The sequence below is a fragment of the Uloborus diversus genome, chromosome 6, assembly GCF_026930045.1.
Source record: "Uloborus diversus isolate 005 chromosome 6, Udiv.v.3.1, whole genome shotgun sequence".
Taxonomy (NCBI): domain Eukaryota; kingdom Metazoa; phylum Arthropoda; class Arachnida; order Araneae; family Uloboridae; genus Uloborus; species Uloborus diversus.
Window position 1 is genome coordinate 12566922 of NC_072736.1, and position 16702 is coordinate 12583623.

Genomic DNA, 16702 nt, shown 5'->3' on the forward strand with positions numbered 1-16702 from the left:
GGAGCGTTTTGAAAAACAGCGTGACATATGACTAAAGGAAGATGGGGTATGGTGAAGTGCGAAACTTTGACAAAGGGGGGAGAGTGTCGAAAATGTTGAAAAGTGTGACATCAGTTATGCACCGCCCTTATCCATAAACAAATCACAAAGACAACCGTTTTTTAAAAATGAACTATTATTGCGACGTCCAGTGTTTTCAAATGGACAGTTGCCACGAGTCGAGTTTGTTCATTTGATACTTGGAAATTTATATTTCTAATGATGAAGCAGCAACTTACTCAATAATAGTAGATGTTTTATAAGTAATATTGTTCATACAGAATTTTTGCTTATAAACTGCGTTTTGAAGCTTAATTTCATACGGGAAGATTTCGAAAATTGGATAATTGGCGTCAAATTTGTTTCCGATGCCAGGGCGAAAAATGTTTTTCCTTTGCATATGTAAACAAAGAGTAGAAAAATATCTATTTGAATAGGGTTAGCACAAAGCAACATGGTGTCCAAAATAAAACTCTAAAAAGCCAAGAATTTGACGACCACTCAAATTTCTCAATAGGGTTGTTTTGATTGAGTCGAAAGTACTACTTTTAGTTACTGAAATTGACAGAATAAGCAAAAAAAAAATTACGTGGAGCCAGAAAAAACTTTTATTTTCATAACAGTTAGTTTTTATTAATTGGCGGACTGCTCCATTGCCGCTCTAAATGTTTACTCTTTGCTGTCAACCACGTTTCCAGGTTATGATAATTTGCGATGTGCGCTAATGGCATCAGTGAATAGCATTTCATCGCTTTTGTCAGAAGCATAAAAAATGAATTTCAATCTGCGCACCGATTAAAATAATTGTCAAAAAAATATTTTTTTTTCAAATTATTTAAAAAATGGCTAAAATCCATGTTTTAAAGCATGCTCCTTCAAAAAAAAAAATACTTTTAAAATTTCAGAAACGACCCCATTACCGAAATATCCCCTTTCATCCATTTATTTTGAGATTAACAGACAAAAAGTAAAATTGGAATAAATTATTACTTTTCGGTATTGTGTGTATATATAAAAATTGTACGTTTCCCCCGTTATGCAGTAAACATGAGTAAGAGTAGAAATAAAAATGTTGGAAATAGTTAAATTCATTCAAGTTTTCTCAAATATTCATTTATGAATATGGTCGAATTTCGACCCCTGAGCAAACACTAGTATATTTTAAATGCCATGTATATTAGTTTTATGTAAAATATGAAACTAATAACTTACGACTAGTTCAATTTCTCTTACTTTCAAAAAAAAAAAAGTTGGTGGCATGTTAGTGTTAAGGTATGAAATGTCCCTTCTTCTCACATAAATATTTATTGCAGCAATTTTACCAATCTGCAATTTTATTACTGAACAACAAGCATTGTGTTGAACATTTATTCCCTGTAAAATATTGTCTAAATATAACTTTATTTCATGTCTAAATTTTCTGATATTGTTTTCATGGCAGTTCATCAGACCTAGTTTAGCTAATTATCAGATTTTTTATGATTTTACATTTATTTCTAATGAGTTCTTGTAGTCACCTTCAAAAGTATAACTTGTCCTCCAAATGTAATGTATCAATAATCATCCTGTGTTACATTAATAACTACCGTGAATGATTTGTAACCGTTCAAAGAGTCCATGGATTAATGTGTTTTTTTAACTGATTCAGAGTGCTAAGAGTGAAATGACAGTCATGGCTTTCTTGATCTTCCCTGCACGTACTAACAACTTCAATGTTGAGAGTCTTCGAGGTCAAGCTATTGCAAAACAACTCAGAGATACAGTCCATGATGTGCAGTCAAATATTGGAAAGAGAATGTTTGAAATTTGTTTAGGGTGAGTTAAATCATTCAATTTTTCTCTTTAATGTTTTCTTCTTACTGACTGATGTATTTGGACAAGATGCTTTTGCTCTTTCAATTAGAGCCAGCTTGCTTCAGGAGGCAAAAGGTTTTTTTTTTTTTTTTTCAAAAAAAAAAAATGCTTGAAATTGTGTGTTACAAACAAGTGTTAGATAACTTTTGGTCAATCCTATGTTCCATGTGAAAACAAAAACAATAAAAAAAAAAAAAAAAAAAATTAGTTATGAGCATCAGGAAAGAGTAAATGTTGTACACCGCAGAACCTTTTATCCGGGAACCGGAAAACCGGCAACCTTTTGCCGATTTTCCCGCCATTTTTTTAAAATGCGCATTTTTGGCATTTTTTGAAAAACTAAGCATTTTATTGAAATGAAGAAGTAAGAGAAGAATATGAACGGTTTATTAATAAATACCATATTACTCATCTATAATTCAGGAAAATATTTTCAAAAACGAACTTCAGAGGGTTATCCTTAATGTGGGGCAAAATTTCTGAAATATTTTCTTGAATTAAAAAGTACACTCGTAAGTCTGAAATTTTTGTGTTTTATTCCAACTGAATACTAAAGAAATGAATATTGTTACATTCTAATGCAATATTTTATTGAATAGTCTCTAACTAAAGCCGTTTGGAGCGTAAGTGACGTCAGAAAAGTGTGGGAAACACCGAAAACCAGATTTGCGAATTTTTTGGATAGTTGATGGTGAAATCTAGAAACCGTTAAACGCAAGACTCATAAATCAAATTTCTATTGGCATGAACTTAATACAAAAACAATAGCTATCAATAACTACCGTAATCGCCAACACCAAACCTTGTTATATAAAAATGCTAGATTATGTTTCTCACTTTTTTACTATTTAATCTGCATTATATTAGTCTAGTATCAGTTCTTTCCTGCATCGTATTTTTCACAGATTCCAAATCGGAAATTTATCAAATGTTATCTTGCTCTCTTTTCGTCCACATGTGTGAAGGTCGTTGAAGGGGAGTGGCACAAGTGTGATGCTGAAGGAGTGGCTTATCTCTTCATTGCTGACTCGAGCCAGTTGCGTTATACGTGTGTAATGGGCGTTGGCATCTGGTCTTATGTGTCTTTAGTGAATGATATGGTAATTAGGTGGAAGATAAAAGAATCTGATCTTCGTCTCTTCGCCGCTTGCACTCCACGATCTAATACACAATGTTTGGGTATCTGAAGACTTCGCTCTGTTTCCCTCACAATGGGATTGTGTTAGAAGATAGTTTTACAGAGTTAGTCTATTGAATAATAGGGAAAATGATTATTGCCGGTGATATTCATTTTATCCCGGCAACTCATACTAATAGTGCAATAGTTTATAAAGCTTTTTACTTAGGATTAGATTGGTCATCGTTGAAATATTTATTTGAAATGATTATGTTTTTATTTTAAGTGTTGTTAGCAAATAAAGCTGTTTGTTCTTTTAAAACAGTTTAAAGTCACTTATTATACTCTGCTAATTTACGAAGTTATTAGAAATGGGTTTCATCCCATTATCAAACCTTTACAAGAAATTTTAAAAAAAAAAGAAAAAGCACATTCAAGAAAACAAATTCTTTCATACACTATAGTAGAAAAATCACACATTTATGTTCAAAAACTTGTTGCTTGCCCTTCACTTCATTTTCTTTTGTTTTAAAACATGGAAAAGTGGGGGGGGGGGGGTTTCCCCTTTTCAAAATGAGAGGGTCTCAGGTCTTATGGATAACTTTCAGTAATAAGCATTTCTGAACCGTTTTCTTATTTTAATATGTATTACTATTTATTATAGTAATTTAAGTTTCACAAACAAATGGCCAATAGCACTTTTTAGCGATCCAGATAACCGTGAAATTCAGATATCCGGGACAGCGATGGTCCCGAACTTCCCGGACAATTGGTTCTCTACTGTAACACCAAAAAAAAAACACTGAAGCATTGAATTAATCTATTAAAATATAATGTTCAACACTGATTTTTCTTACTACATTAAAACTGGTCAACTTACAAAGTCAGTTAAAACTTGTTGGTACGCCAAAATTACATGACGCATTTGGATGTAAATCATTTTTGTAATGTTTTCGAAGTTATTAGTGAGAGTGAAAGTTTCTTTTAAAGCATTCAACAAAAGACATTTAAAAAAAGGGCTACCCATAGGATATTTCCAAAGCCTTAAACCTTAAAATACTTTTCTTATTTTTGAATTTATCTTCGAAACAGCTCCCTAATTGAGCATTATTAACCATAACTTGAAATATGTTTTTTATAAATAATATAACTAGAAACAGTCTTGGTACTACCTTCACGCTATAAACAGTGAACATGTTTTCTTTGTACTGAGTTTTTTAATTAATTGTATAGCTTTCATATTTTATTTTGTTTTTTAAAATCATATATTTAGGGGTCGTCTTCCAGCTGCAGATGAATTACTAACATCAGAAGATATTGTAAAATTAAAAAGGTGCATTTATGCCTCCCAAGTAAGTTTTCAATTTTAGAATTTAATTTTAGTAATTTAAAGTAATGTTTATGCTTAAAATTCTCTCCTGGCTGTATGGGTATATCAGAAATCTTTTTAAAAACATTGAAAATGTTAACATCTATTATTTTCAAATCCATGCTTTTAAAAATTAATGTAATCACACCAGAACACCAGATATATATATATATATATATATATATATATATATATACTGAATTTTTGCAGTAAAATAAATTATTATAATGTTTTTAATGAAAGATGTGTTATTGTCAGAAGTCATATCGTTCAGATTCATTTAAATGAAATATTTTCCTCCAGTGTCTATTTTGAATTTAGGATAATGACTGTTGACGTAATATGATTAAATAATGAATGTTGTTAAAGACGCACTTTACATAGAACAACTTTGATTTTTTTAGGATGCCACTTTTGCATACTACTCTATTATGTTTTTTGACTAGTCTTGAAGCGTATTTGCGTTATCATTACCATAGAAGCTTACTATTGTGTATTATGTAATGTACATCATATAAACTCAGTTATTTAACAATCAAAGATTATCATTTTCAATGTATTAAAAATTCGTATTAGAAATACAGTCGAACCTCCATATATCAAACTTCCACATATCAAAATTTTCTATATATCGAAATCCGAGCAAATTTCTATGTTCATTACATAGAAAAATTGTTTCTATATATCGAAAAAAATCTCTATATATCGAAAAAATATTCGAGACATTCGTAGATTTTTTCCCCCACTTTAGACTGTGTATGTCTCATGAAAAATGAAGGTTAGGGGTGAAAATTATGTTTACTAAAGGTTGCTAAGAAACGCATAAGAAATCTGGGTTTGAGGGGTGTGTAGATAGGTCGTTGTTCCGTTCTGGAGTTCTTTAATTCCCTCAAGTTTATTTCAAATCTTAGTTGTAACCAGTAACATTGTAAAATCAGTTTCAATTTCTCCCTTTTGTCTGTTGATTATCATTCCTAGTCTTTTTAGCTGCCGTAAAAATCGTTCAAGTTAAGTAGATTGATTTTTTACTTTTCTTTCGACTACATTGTCAAAATGAAAATCCGCTAATTTTGCGGATCAAGTTGAATTGAAGAAGAATGAAGATGTGTGAAGGCGCAAAAATGTAATTTCTGTTATTTTTTTAATTAACTTTTATTTAATCCGAAGCTGGTATCAATTAGAAATTGAGTTTCATACACGTAAATTAGCTTTAATGTTAATGTTTTGGGAGACTTTTAGGATAAAATAAGATCGTTTCTATACATCGAAATTTCTATATATCGAATTTTTTCTGACAATTTGCTACTTCGATATATGGAGATCCGACTGTACAAATACACGGATGATTACCAACAACAAGCTCTGGGCCTTGCTAAACTGATCCTAGTCAATTAATCAATTATCCGTTACTATTTGTAAGGTACTAAAACTATACTTCTGTTGTTAAAGAAGTGCAGCTGCATTTTTTAAACATAGTTTCTCTTTGTTCCAGAGAACTAGTTTACCGCCAATTTGTACCCACAACATGATGGATGATTCTAATGATCCTGTCCTTAGTCACATAAGACGATGTTGCTTGTTCAACACCAGAGAAGACCGTGTAAAAGTAAGTGGATGCATATATGACATGAGTTTTTTCGCATCAAACTTAATTTCTTGAATTTAGTGGCTTTAAAAACATCATTATCTTTAACTCTTTTATGTCATATCATTTGAAAACAATGTACATTTGTAGTAACTCAGCCTAGAGTACTGTTTTTTGTACAGCGGGGGTCTCTACCCATCAGGCTCTGCGCTCTCCCTATCAGACCACCACATATTGGTCAGTATGTACAAGTACAATCAAACTTTGAAACTGAAGCTAGTTGGCATTGCTGTAGCTATCAAATAAAAATATAGGTAATTTCAGAAGCAAAATTTAATATATTACTAGATATAATATATAATAATAATATGTAGTAAATATGTTTAATATATTACTACTTATAGTAATATATACTACTTATATATTGCTACACATAGCTTTGTGAACATTTTCTTATTAGAAATCAAAGAACTAAACACAAATAAATTTGAAGTGATGTAGGATCTAGGTAAGGCTGGTATGTTATACTAGTCACTTTCGCAATATGGAGGATTACCACAGTTGGCTTTTGTCAATTTTTTGAATATTCAGTTGTAACTTATAAAAAAGCACACCTCAGATCACTTTTAATACCCATTCTTAATGATATTTGAACTTCATATCTGCTAATGCTGTAAATATAGATTCATAAGGATTAGGGTGCATCTTATAATACACTTTTTTAAAAAATTTTGAATTTCTTATGGGGCACCCCTTTAATTGCTTCTTTTTAATGAAAAAACACACACATAAAAGTTTCATAGAATTTGAACAAAATTTACAGGTTGCTACTAGCGATTAAAATTGTGTTCATTGTGAAAACAAAAAAAAAAAGAGTAAAAATAAGCTTTCAATTTTACATTGTAATATTTGAAATCAGCATGAAGTTGGGTTTGTTAGGGTAACCCAAATACTTATTTCCCATACATAGAAAAAATGATAAGCATTTCATGGTTGCTATGTTGTAACAGTGTCAAACAAAAAGCATGCAAAAGTTCAATCACGCCATTCATATCATCTGTTTACAATTTCAGTTTTTTACATCCACCAATATTGTAATTTTTTTCCCTTAGTTACTAGTATGTGAGATATATAAATCTTTTTCTGATTACTACTCATCATCCAAACTATTTGATAATATCTTTTCTAAACCTTGATGAAAAGACTCTTATGGAGAAATATCTGAATGTTAGTAATAAAATTCCTTAGTTTTTCCCTTTGGTTTTAGTTCTACAACATCTGCTGTACAATGTTTCATTGAAAGAGTTATTCTTTTAGATTTCGTTAAGAAAGAGGTCAGTTTAGAGTGTGTCTCTTCAGATATGTAGTCTTTGAAGCAAATAAAAGCAACATCCTCTTCTGACAAGTAGATGTCAAATAAAATTACTTGAAACAACAATTGAAATTTTGGCATTTTCCTTCTTGATAGTGAAAATGCTTTCGAACATTATAAGACCAAATCTAGATAAACTTTAATGCAGATTCTTGTTCTTCAGGATCAGTCGAAGTACATTCAGTTACAACAGAGGCTAAAACAATTACACTTTCACAAAAGTTGAGACAGATTCTTCATGATTTTCTTTCTTTCAAAGTTTCTTCTTTTTGCGCAAGTTCTCTTGCCTTTTTAAATAGAGATTTATAAGTTACTAATTTTTCCTTGTCATCCTAGTTTTCGTTCAGTCAGAAAAAATTTCTCGCCTGGAATTGAAATCTTGCGTAAAGTATCACCAGCAAGAGCAATGTCAAGCAGATAATCTAATGATAGATTCCAATCATTTTGGCTTTGATTGTCGAAATAGGATGCTTTTACTTTACTTTCTGAGTTGTTAACTAACAACCTGTGTTTCTTTGAGTTGTTAACTAACAGTTAAGAGGTTGAGAGTTGATTGTAGCTATAGTTAATTAACATGATTTAATAAAGTATAAAATAATTACAAAGTCAATAACAATCTAATTTATCACAAATTAAAATGAATGACAAAAAGGTTGCATAAATAAATATTATAATAATCAATGCAAAAAAAAAGTAAGATTTCATAAATTTTGCAGCAATGGTAGTAACTCTAAATATTATTCAATTTTTATTTTTAAGATATGTGAATTTTTTTTTTCATCCAAAGGAACAAAATGAGAGGGTACCTCATGAAAAAATAACACCTTTAAAAGTAAGACGCACCGTGATAAGGATATGTAGACAAAAACTGCACTAAAAATTTCTAAAACGGCGATGATGTCTAAAACATTTTCGTGTGACCTCAAAATTGAGTAAGTTATAGTTAGTTTGACTTTTTTTCTAAAGTTGTTTTGGAATATATTCTTGCCCCCTTCAAAAGAGTAAAAGCAGGGTGAGGTAACCAAAATCTAATTAATTTGAAGAGCAAAAAAAGTAAAGTGTGCTGACAAATACTAAATTAATTATTTAAAATGTGAAAACGTATAGTAAGCAATTCAACTTGTTCTGAATTAACATATATTATTCAATTGACTTTTGCTATCTGAAACAAATGCAGACATATTTCTTTGTTCTTGTTTATTTTCATGTAGAAATACATCTTACAGCAACACAAAGTTGGCCCGCCCTCTTTTATTTTGTATTAGGGCCAATAGTCATATTAAAGGTTTCTCTGGGATTTTTGTTCAGTAGTGAAAGTTTAAGGAGTAAAGTGATCTTAAAGGTATATTCAGTAAATTACCGCCCATTAGCCAGGGCTAAAGCAGAAATACGTGAAATACACTGCCAGCTCAGTCATTTCAAGCCGAGGACTGCAGTTTCGTGCTTATTAGCACTCATCAGCCCGGCATAGGAAAGCGACTGAGCTGGAGATGGAAAACCTCTTAAGAAAGCCAAGAGTGCGAAACAAACTGGTAGCCAACATAGAATTAGCAGACCAGACGAGTGCTAATTCTATGTTAGCTACCAGTTTGTTTCGCACTCTTGGCTTTCTTAAGAGGTTTTCCATCTCCAGCTCAGTCGCTTTCCTATGCCGGGCTGATGAGTGCTAATAAGCACGAAACTGCAGTCCTCGGCTTGAAATGACTGAGCTGGCGGTGTATTTCACGTGATCTTATAGAGTTGTTCTTTTGTTCATTGATCATACAGTATGAAACCGCAATTTTGAAATCCCAAAATCCAAAGGACCCGAAAACCAGAACTTTTTCTTTAAAAATTTTTTTTTTTTAAATAAAAATATTTTTTTTTTCAGTTTTAAAAGTCCAAAATTGTTAACGTTTGGCAATAACTTGTTGAAAACCCAGTTCTTTCAATTTAGCCTTCTTTCTTTTTTTTTTTTTTTATTTTTGTTTTCTTTTTTTTTTTTTGCTGCCACATGTTATACATAAATAAGTGTTTTGCTGTAATTGTGCAACAATCTTTTAACATCCACTTTTGGTTAACAATACTTCTTTTTTTCTTCTCATTAGTATGCAATACAAAGCCTATTGGACAAAAGTACCAAATTATTTGTATTAAAAGTATGATTATTATATTGAATTGATCGGCACATTGCATAGTAACAAAAAGCAACATCCGCGGACTATAATGCAGTTGCAAATTATCTCCGACTTTTGTTAAGCATTATGAAGTATACTTTCATTCAGATTGTTAAAAAAAAAAAGAAATTTAGTGCATTATTTCAGAAACCAGGAAGAACATGACAGATACCACACGACAGAAGAGTTTTCACTGTTTTTGAGTGGAAATCTAAAAAGGTCATGGTCCAGAACATTCCGGATTTAGAGTAATTAGAGTACACTCTATTCAGCCCTTCATGAAAGGCTTCAAGGTATCAAATATCCACAGAAAAGAACAATTTGTATTAGTCTGTCTTTATATTGGTCATGTCATATTTACCCATGAGTATCTTTTTGCCCGTGAACCGGGAACCAGCTCCAATATGCTTGAATGTGGCCCATGGGCCATAAGTTGGGCACCACTGAGTAAAATAGTTTAGTAACAGAATTTGTACTACTCTACTCTTTTTGTCCCATCCAGTACTCTAGTTTAAGGCAAGTAGTGCAAAATATTTAATAACCTGGCAATAACAGCTACTTTATTGTGTCTTGATGAAGTTGAACTTATACCTAATCCTCATATACTACACTTGCTCCACTTCACCCTAAACTGCAAACAGTTGCATTAAAATATCTTCATATAAAGTTATTCAAGCCTTCAACTTCATCAAAAGAATGCATTTCTTTGCTTGAATGCTATTGCAAACTCATGTTTATTAATTTCATCAAAATTGTCTTCCATGTATTTAGCATTGTTTACTACTGCTTTTGTGAGACATTGGTACATGTGTATAAACTTTTTTGCTTAAAATTACTTCTGACTCTGATTTTAGGTGATATTTCATCCTGAATTCTTATCCTCAACAAATCCTTTGTTTAGCATGGATTATGAAGAATTTGTCAGAGGGTGCCATATTGGAGTATTTCCTTCATATTATGAACCATGGGGATATACACCTGGTAAGGTCATTCATGGCTTTTGTGATAAAATCATTTTATGACTTTGATTTAGAGACATAGGGGTTGGTTGATAAGGTTTGCATTTGATGAAATTTTATGTTGTTACAAATTCTGTAAATAGTAATTATTGTAGTAACGTAACCTGTAAATAGTTTCCCGTAATGAATATACAGCCCCTATACATTCGGCTGAAGTATATGATCCTCTATTTTGCATTGATAAAATTTGCGAAGGAAGAGAAATAAAATAACGGTCTACAATTTTCGAGAAGCATTTGGAATCTTGTGGAATGTTTGAGAGCTCTCTTTTCGGTGTTTATAAAAGCCGTTACGCATGATAAAAAGTTCAGTTTCGAGTTAGTTTTTGCTTGTGAATCGTTGCAGCGGAACGCTGGAGAGCATTTATTGCTCTGTTTTGTGAAGCCTTTTGAGCTGTTGTTTTTCGTATTTGGAAGTAAATACGTTGTAACCGTTGAGTTTACGGTGTTGTATGATATTTGCTTAATTGCTGATGATTAATTTAGCAGTTGTTGACGATCTTTACTGTACACAGTTCTTGATTAATGTAACGGATCCTGTGTGGCTTCCAACTTTCTTGAAAGGACGACACAGTTCTTGATTAAAAATACAGGAAATTTATTTACACTATGTTTTTCCCCTCCAGTTAGATTCTTCCTCTGCATAGAATGTAACCTAAAAAAAATTATTTATAAACATCCCTTTCATTTAATTTGCTCATTATAAGTACCATCTTTGTTTTCAGCTGAGTGCACAGTTATGGGAATACCAAGTATTACAACAAATCTGTCTGGCTTTGGATGTTTTATAGCTGAGCATGTAGCTGATCCAATGTCCTATGGTACCTATATTGTGGATAGGCAATTCAAAAGCCCTGAAGAATCAGTTCAACAACTAGCTCAAGTAAGGACATAATATAAACAGTTTCATCAAAAGTAAGGTAAAACACGAGTATTGGCCACTTCAAGTTCACTTATGTACTTTGAAGAAAGAAACTGACAATAATAATGTGATTAATAACATACAGGGTGTTTCTGAGCTCTTGGGCAAAACTTTAAGGGGTGATAGTGCATAGCAGGGCAAACAATATAATGGCAGAAATAAGGGTCCCAAAGATCTTCCAAAGGAGATAGAGGCCATTAAAGTTTAGAGTCCAAAGTTTCAAATGATCATAAAAAACGGAAAAATTGGTAGATTCAGTTACGGTTTGTGCTAAATTATTCTTTTTATCAGTATTTTCTTGAAAATAAATTTTGAAGATGTATTCAGTATGTTACCGCCTATAACCAGGGCTAAGGTAGAAATACATGAAATGCACAGCCAGCTCGGTCAATTCCAACCTCCAGCTCAGTCACTTTCCTATGCCGGGCTGATGAGTGCTAATAAGCACGAAACTGCAATCCTCGGCTGGAATTGACTGAGCTGGCGGTGCATTTCATGTATTTGAAGATGTAGTTTGAAAAATGCTGATAGAGGGCGCTTTAAACTTTGGAGCAACAAACAACTATTTTTTTTACCGCTATTTTTTAATCTCATTAGATTTTTTCTAATGTTTGAACTTAAACTTAAATTTTCAGCTCAAAATCAGAATCATTGGGCGATTTATTAAGTTGTGCAAACTTAACTGTGTTTAGAAGTTGAAATACACTCTGTCACAAAAAAATACATTAACCCAGAAGGAAATGAGCAATCTTCACGAAATTTAAAATGGATGTGGCCTTTGAAAAGATAGGATAGTGATCATAAATTCAGTTTTATTAAGAAGTTATGACATAGTAAAAGTTACAAAACCGTAAGTTGTATAGCCTCCTCTAGCAGCTATATACTATATTATATTAACATTTTGAGATCAAGTTACTATTTTCCTAGAAATTAGAATAATCTTATGGAGGGCATGTGAACATTAATACATTTTGATTTACTGTTTCACAAAAAAAGTTGATTTCTGGAGAAAAATATAATCTCATGTTACTGTATTTTGTTGTTTTTCACAGTATTTATTTGACTTTACCTGCCTTTCTCGTCGACAAAGGATTATCCAAAGAAACAGGACTGAGAGGTTGAGTGATCTTTTAGACTGGAAAAATCTAGGCATTGTAAGTATTTTACTTCTTCCTCTCTCAATATATATTTATTTCTGTTTATTAATTTTTTTCGAAGTATTTAACATTTGCATGATAGTCTTACTTAGTGAGTGACTTATATTTACTTAAATTGAAATTAAATATCATCAAAACATACAATTATGAATGAATCAATAAATAGTTGTGAAAAATTATAAAGAAATTATTTTCTATCATTTTATTAGTTAGAAATTTTTGTTAAGCATGAACTAGTTTTTGTTTCTGTCTTTGAACAACTGTTCATTATGCACTAATTCCCAGGGTTGCGGAGTCTGAGGGAAAATGTCTAGCTCCAACTCTGAGAATTTCAGAACCTTTGACTCTGCAAGGATTGGCAGAGTCAGGTGCGTGCACGGGGGGAGGGGGGGGAGGGCACCTGTTGGCCTGGGCGATATTTTGAAGGGGGCCCCAGGATTTTAAAAATAAAGTGTGAAATATATGGGGGGAACAATATTTAGGGGGCTTATTAATTCGTGACAGGCCCCAAAATTTCTGTGCACGCCCCTGGGCAGAGTAGCAGACTTTGAGGAAAAATGACTTAAGGGCAGTTCACTTATCGGCCATCTCCATCCCGTTTTTTGACGTGACGGACTGCCGACAAAAACAGAGTAGCATTCACATACAGTCGCTGCACATCAATCACGTGGCTGAACTTACCCACCAGAGAAAAGAGTGTGCTGCTTGACGGGAACCAATGAAATGCTGTTCTACTTTTGATGACCGTCAGATATCAAGGTTCTTCCAATCAAAACCGGTCCCGTCTTAGACGGCTTGGTGTCATGGCAACCAGCAAAGAAAATCTGTTTCGGGAGGAAACAAATGCGATGCATAGTACGGGCGGCCGATATGTGAACAGCCCCTTAGTCTGACTCTTGGAATTTTAAACCTTCGACTCCAGACTCCAACTCTTTACCTCAAAGTCAGTCCAACACCGACTCTGCAATGCTGTTAATTCCAACTTTTCTATCATCCAGGAAAATGAATATTTTTTTATAATAAAGAATGGATTCAAACTGCTGTTGCTCTATGCCTATTACTTTCTCTACTGGTTTTTTTTTTCATCCCCACCTGTTCTTCATGGGAGAAATTTTAAAGTACATAAATTCTGTGGAAAGGAATTCGTTATCTTTTCACTACAAATTTGTCTTAAGAAGGCAAAAAATACATTTTAATCTTCAATTCTGATATGGTATTCAAAACATGCGGGAGAAAAAAGAACACTTGGAGCTAGAAGGATCAATAGAACATTTTTGTCCCATTTTTTGCTTTAATTTATTAGTAGGATGAAACTACATGGAATTATCAGTGTTGCTAATGAGAAAAAAAAGTTGGGCATGTACTTTATAAAGTGTAATTTCAGAAATTAAGATTTTAATGCCTTTAGATAGTTAAACAATAGTATATTCTTTGAAGGACTCTGTTATTTTCCTCTTTCAAATTAAAAAAATAAAATTAATGTGATTTCACTTTCATTCATTTGAATAGACTTTTGTTCTCCTAGAAAATGCCATAAAAAATATATTTTCCTCTCTTTTCAGTATTATAGGCAGTCAAGACAAATGGCTTTACATAAAACACATCCTGAAGTACTTGATGAAGATACCATGGTATGTAAAATTTTCTCTTGAATAAAATAGCTATTTCTGACACCAAATTTATTGAGTCAGTTTAACAATGATCAGCTATCTATTTTTAACTAAAATTAATCTTCCAAAAAATTCCATGTAGAAAAACCTTTCTAACATGCATAATCTTTTAAAAGTAGTTTACCTACTGAGTATTTTTATAAAAGCACTTTATAGTTGCTCATGTGTTTTTTTTCCCCTGAACTTTTTGGTGATAACTTCTTGCCAATACTAGAATTTGTAAGTATTTTGTATACACCTAAAATTTATCTTCTACATATTTTTTTAAAATTTAAAGAAATATTTTTTAAATACAGCTAAAATTTATAAAAATCTCAAAGAATTTTTGCTTTGGGGAACAATGATAATTTTAACAAGTAAAAAAATCATTTTTTTAAATAATTTATAAGTTAAATTTAAAATTATACATTCATCTTTTTTTTTTTTTTGATGATTGAGTGATTTATAGTGTAATTATTTTTAAAATTTAACTGTTTGAAGTACATTGTGATGCATCACAACATCATGATGTTAGGATAACGATGTAGAAATTCATAGATTGTCTAGCCCTGATCGTAATGACTACATATTGCGCTCATAGAATGGAAAGGGACACATCTCAAAATAGCTACTTGAATCAACTTAGAAGGGAGTAAAATTGCGAGAAGGTGTATACATGTACAACTAAAGGCAATTAAAAAGAGTTTTACAACTCTGCAAACAGCTGTTTCGAGGTTATAAAAGCTAACCCCTTCATCAGTGCATAAAAGAAAAATGGTTCAGAAAGTCTGACAACGGACAGCGAACGAGAAACAGTAGACGAAAATGATTAAATGGTTTACTCTTTCTCGTCTTGTATTTCTCGTTCACTTGTCCATTATCAAGCTTAGTGAACTATTTTCCTTATAAGCACTGATGAAGGGGTTTGCTTTTATAACCTTGAAACAGCTGTTGCAGAGTTTTTAAACTCTTTTTAATTGCTTTTATTTGTACATGTTGTCATAATTTTATTCATTTCATTGTACAAAGTTTTGACTGCTATTTTACATATTGTCGCCTTAGAGCAACAGTAAGATATATATATTAGTGTTATTTCTGGGATTAGGCGGGTCCCTTGTCAGTTATGTCGTTGTGCCCCCGTTGAGCTGCAATGTTAAACCCCATCTATCCTAATATGGACTGTTCCTATAACCATGATTGACTCGCATGTGACGTCATCTCCAGGTTATATACGCTGTAGCGTAGTTAATGTTCAGTTGCAGCAAGTTGCAGTCTAGTAATGTATCTGTTTGTGTGATGTTCGTGTTCTGTTAAATAAATATGTTCTGCGTTCCAAGCCCACTGCCTCTGCATCCTTATTTTGGGATTTCCAACAGGTCATGGTCTCAGCGCCTTGGCCACGGGATGCAGTGAAAGGTATTTACTTTGGACATTTTGAATTTGGATTCTAGAAGAAAATTTTTCGTTCTCAAAAGAAAATTCGTAAAATGAAAATGACTGCGTCGGGAGCTTCACTTTTCAAAATGGAACTGCTGAATAAGTCAAACTTCGAAACTTGGACAATTCAAATGAAAGCAATGTTAATTAAGAATGATAATTGGAAATACATCATTGAAAATTCTGCCGCTGCAACAGACACGGATGGAAATAAAAAATGGAATGCCGGTGACGAAAAAGCAATGGCGGACATTATCCTATGTATCCAGCCTACAGAACTGAAACAGATTAAAAGATGTACTACTGCTAAAGAAATTTGGAATAAGCTGTCAGAAATTTATAAATCAACGGGTCCCGCGAGAAAGGCAACTCTTTTAAAATCACTGCTGCACTTGAAAATGAAAGAAAGAGAAAATGATGTCCGAAATCATTTACGCGAAGTCTTTAATTTGGTTGACCAGTTGCAAGACCTGGAAATAAATATTGATGATGAACTTTTGACAATTATGCTGCTTTATAGTTTGCCAAGCAGTTTTGATAACTTTCGTGTTGCTATAGAATCTCGAGACGAGCTACCAAAACCAGAAGCTTTGAAAATTAAAATTGTTGAAGAATTCAACGCGAGAAAGAATGAAAAGAACTGCAGTGATGTTTCCGGTGCTTATTTTGCCAATGCGACAAAGAGAAATAACTTTCATCACAAATCGAATTTCAATAATCATTGGAATAATTCTCAGAAATACCCTCCACAAAATCGCCCAAACGAACATCGAACTAATAACCGAGATATCATATGCTGGAATTGTAAAGAACATGGACATATTAATAAAAAGTGCCCTAAAATTACTCGGCAATATTATAAGAATTGTCTCAATGTGGAATGTGATTCCGTAGACGATGTGGATAGCAAGACATCTAATTTGTTGATTCTGGATAGCGGTTCTTCGAACCGCTTTCTGTCAAACAAATCCTTGTTTACATGTTTGAAAAATTCCCCCGTGCGAAATCTTAAGCTTGCCAATAAAAG

At 32.5% G+C, this 16702-nt stretch overlaps 1 protein-coding gene across 1 annotated transcript in view; it reads left to right on the forward strand.

Moving 5' to 3' along the window:
• Nucleotides 1–16702, forward strand: part of LOC129224697 (glycogen [starch] synthase-like) — a 41383-nt gene that overhangs the window by 21050 nt on the left and 3631 nt on the right. The window contains 7 exon segments of the mRNA XM_054859243.1: nt 1688–1854; nt 4284–4362; nt 5872–5985; nt 10347–10473; nt 11236–11393; nt 12485–12586; nt 14152–14220. Of these exon segments, the coding sequence (XP_054715218.1) occupies nt 1688–1854; nt 4284–4362; nt 5872–5985; nt 10347–10473; nt 11236–11393; nt 12485–12586; nt 14152–14220 (816 nt within the window).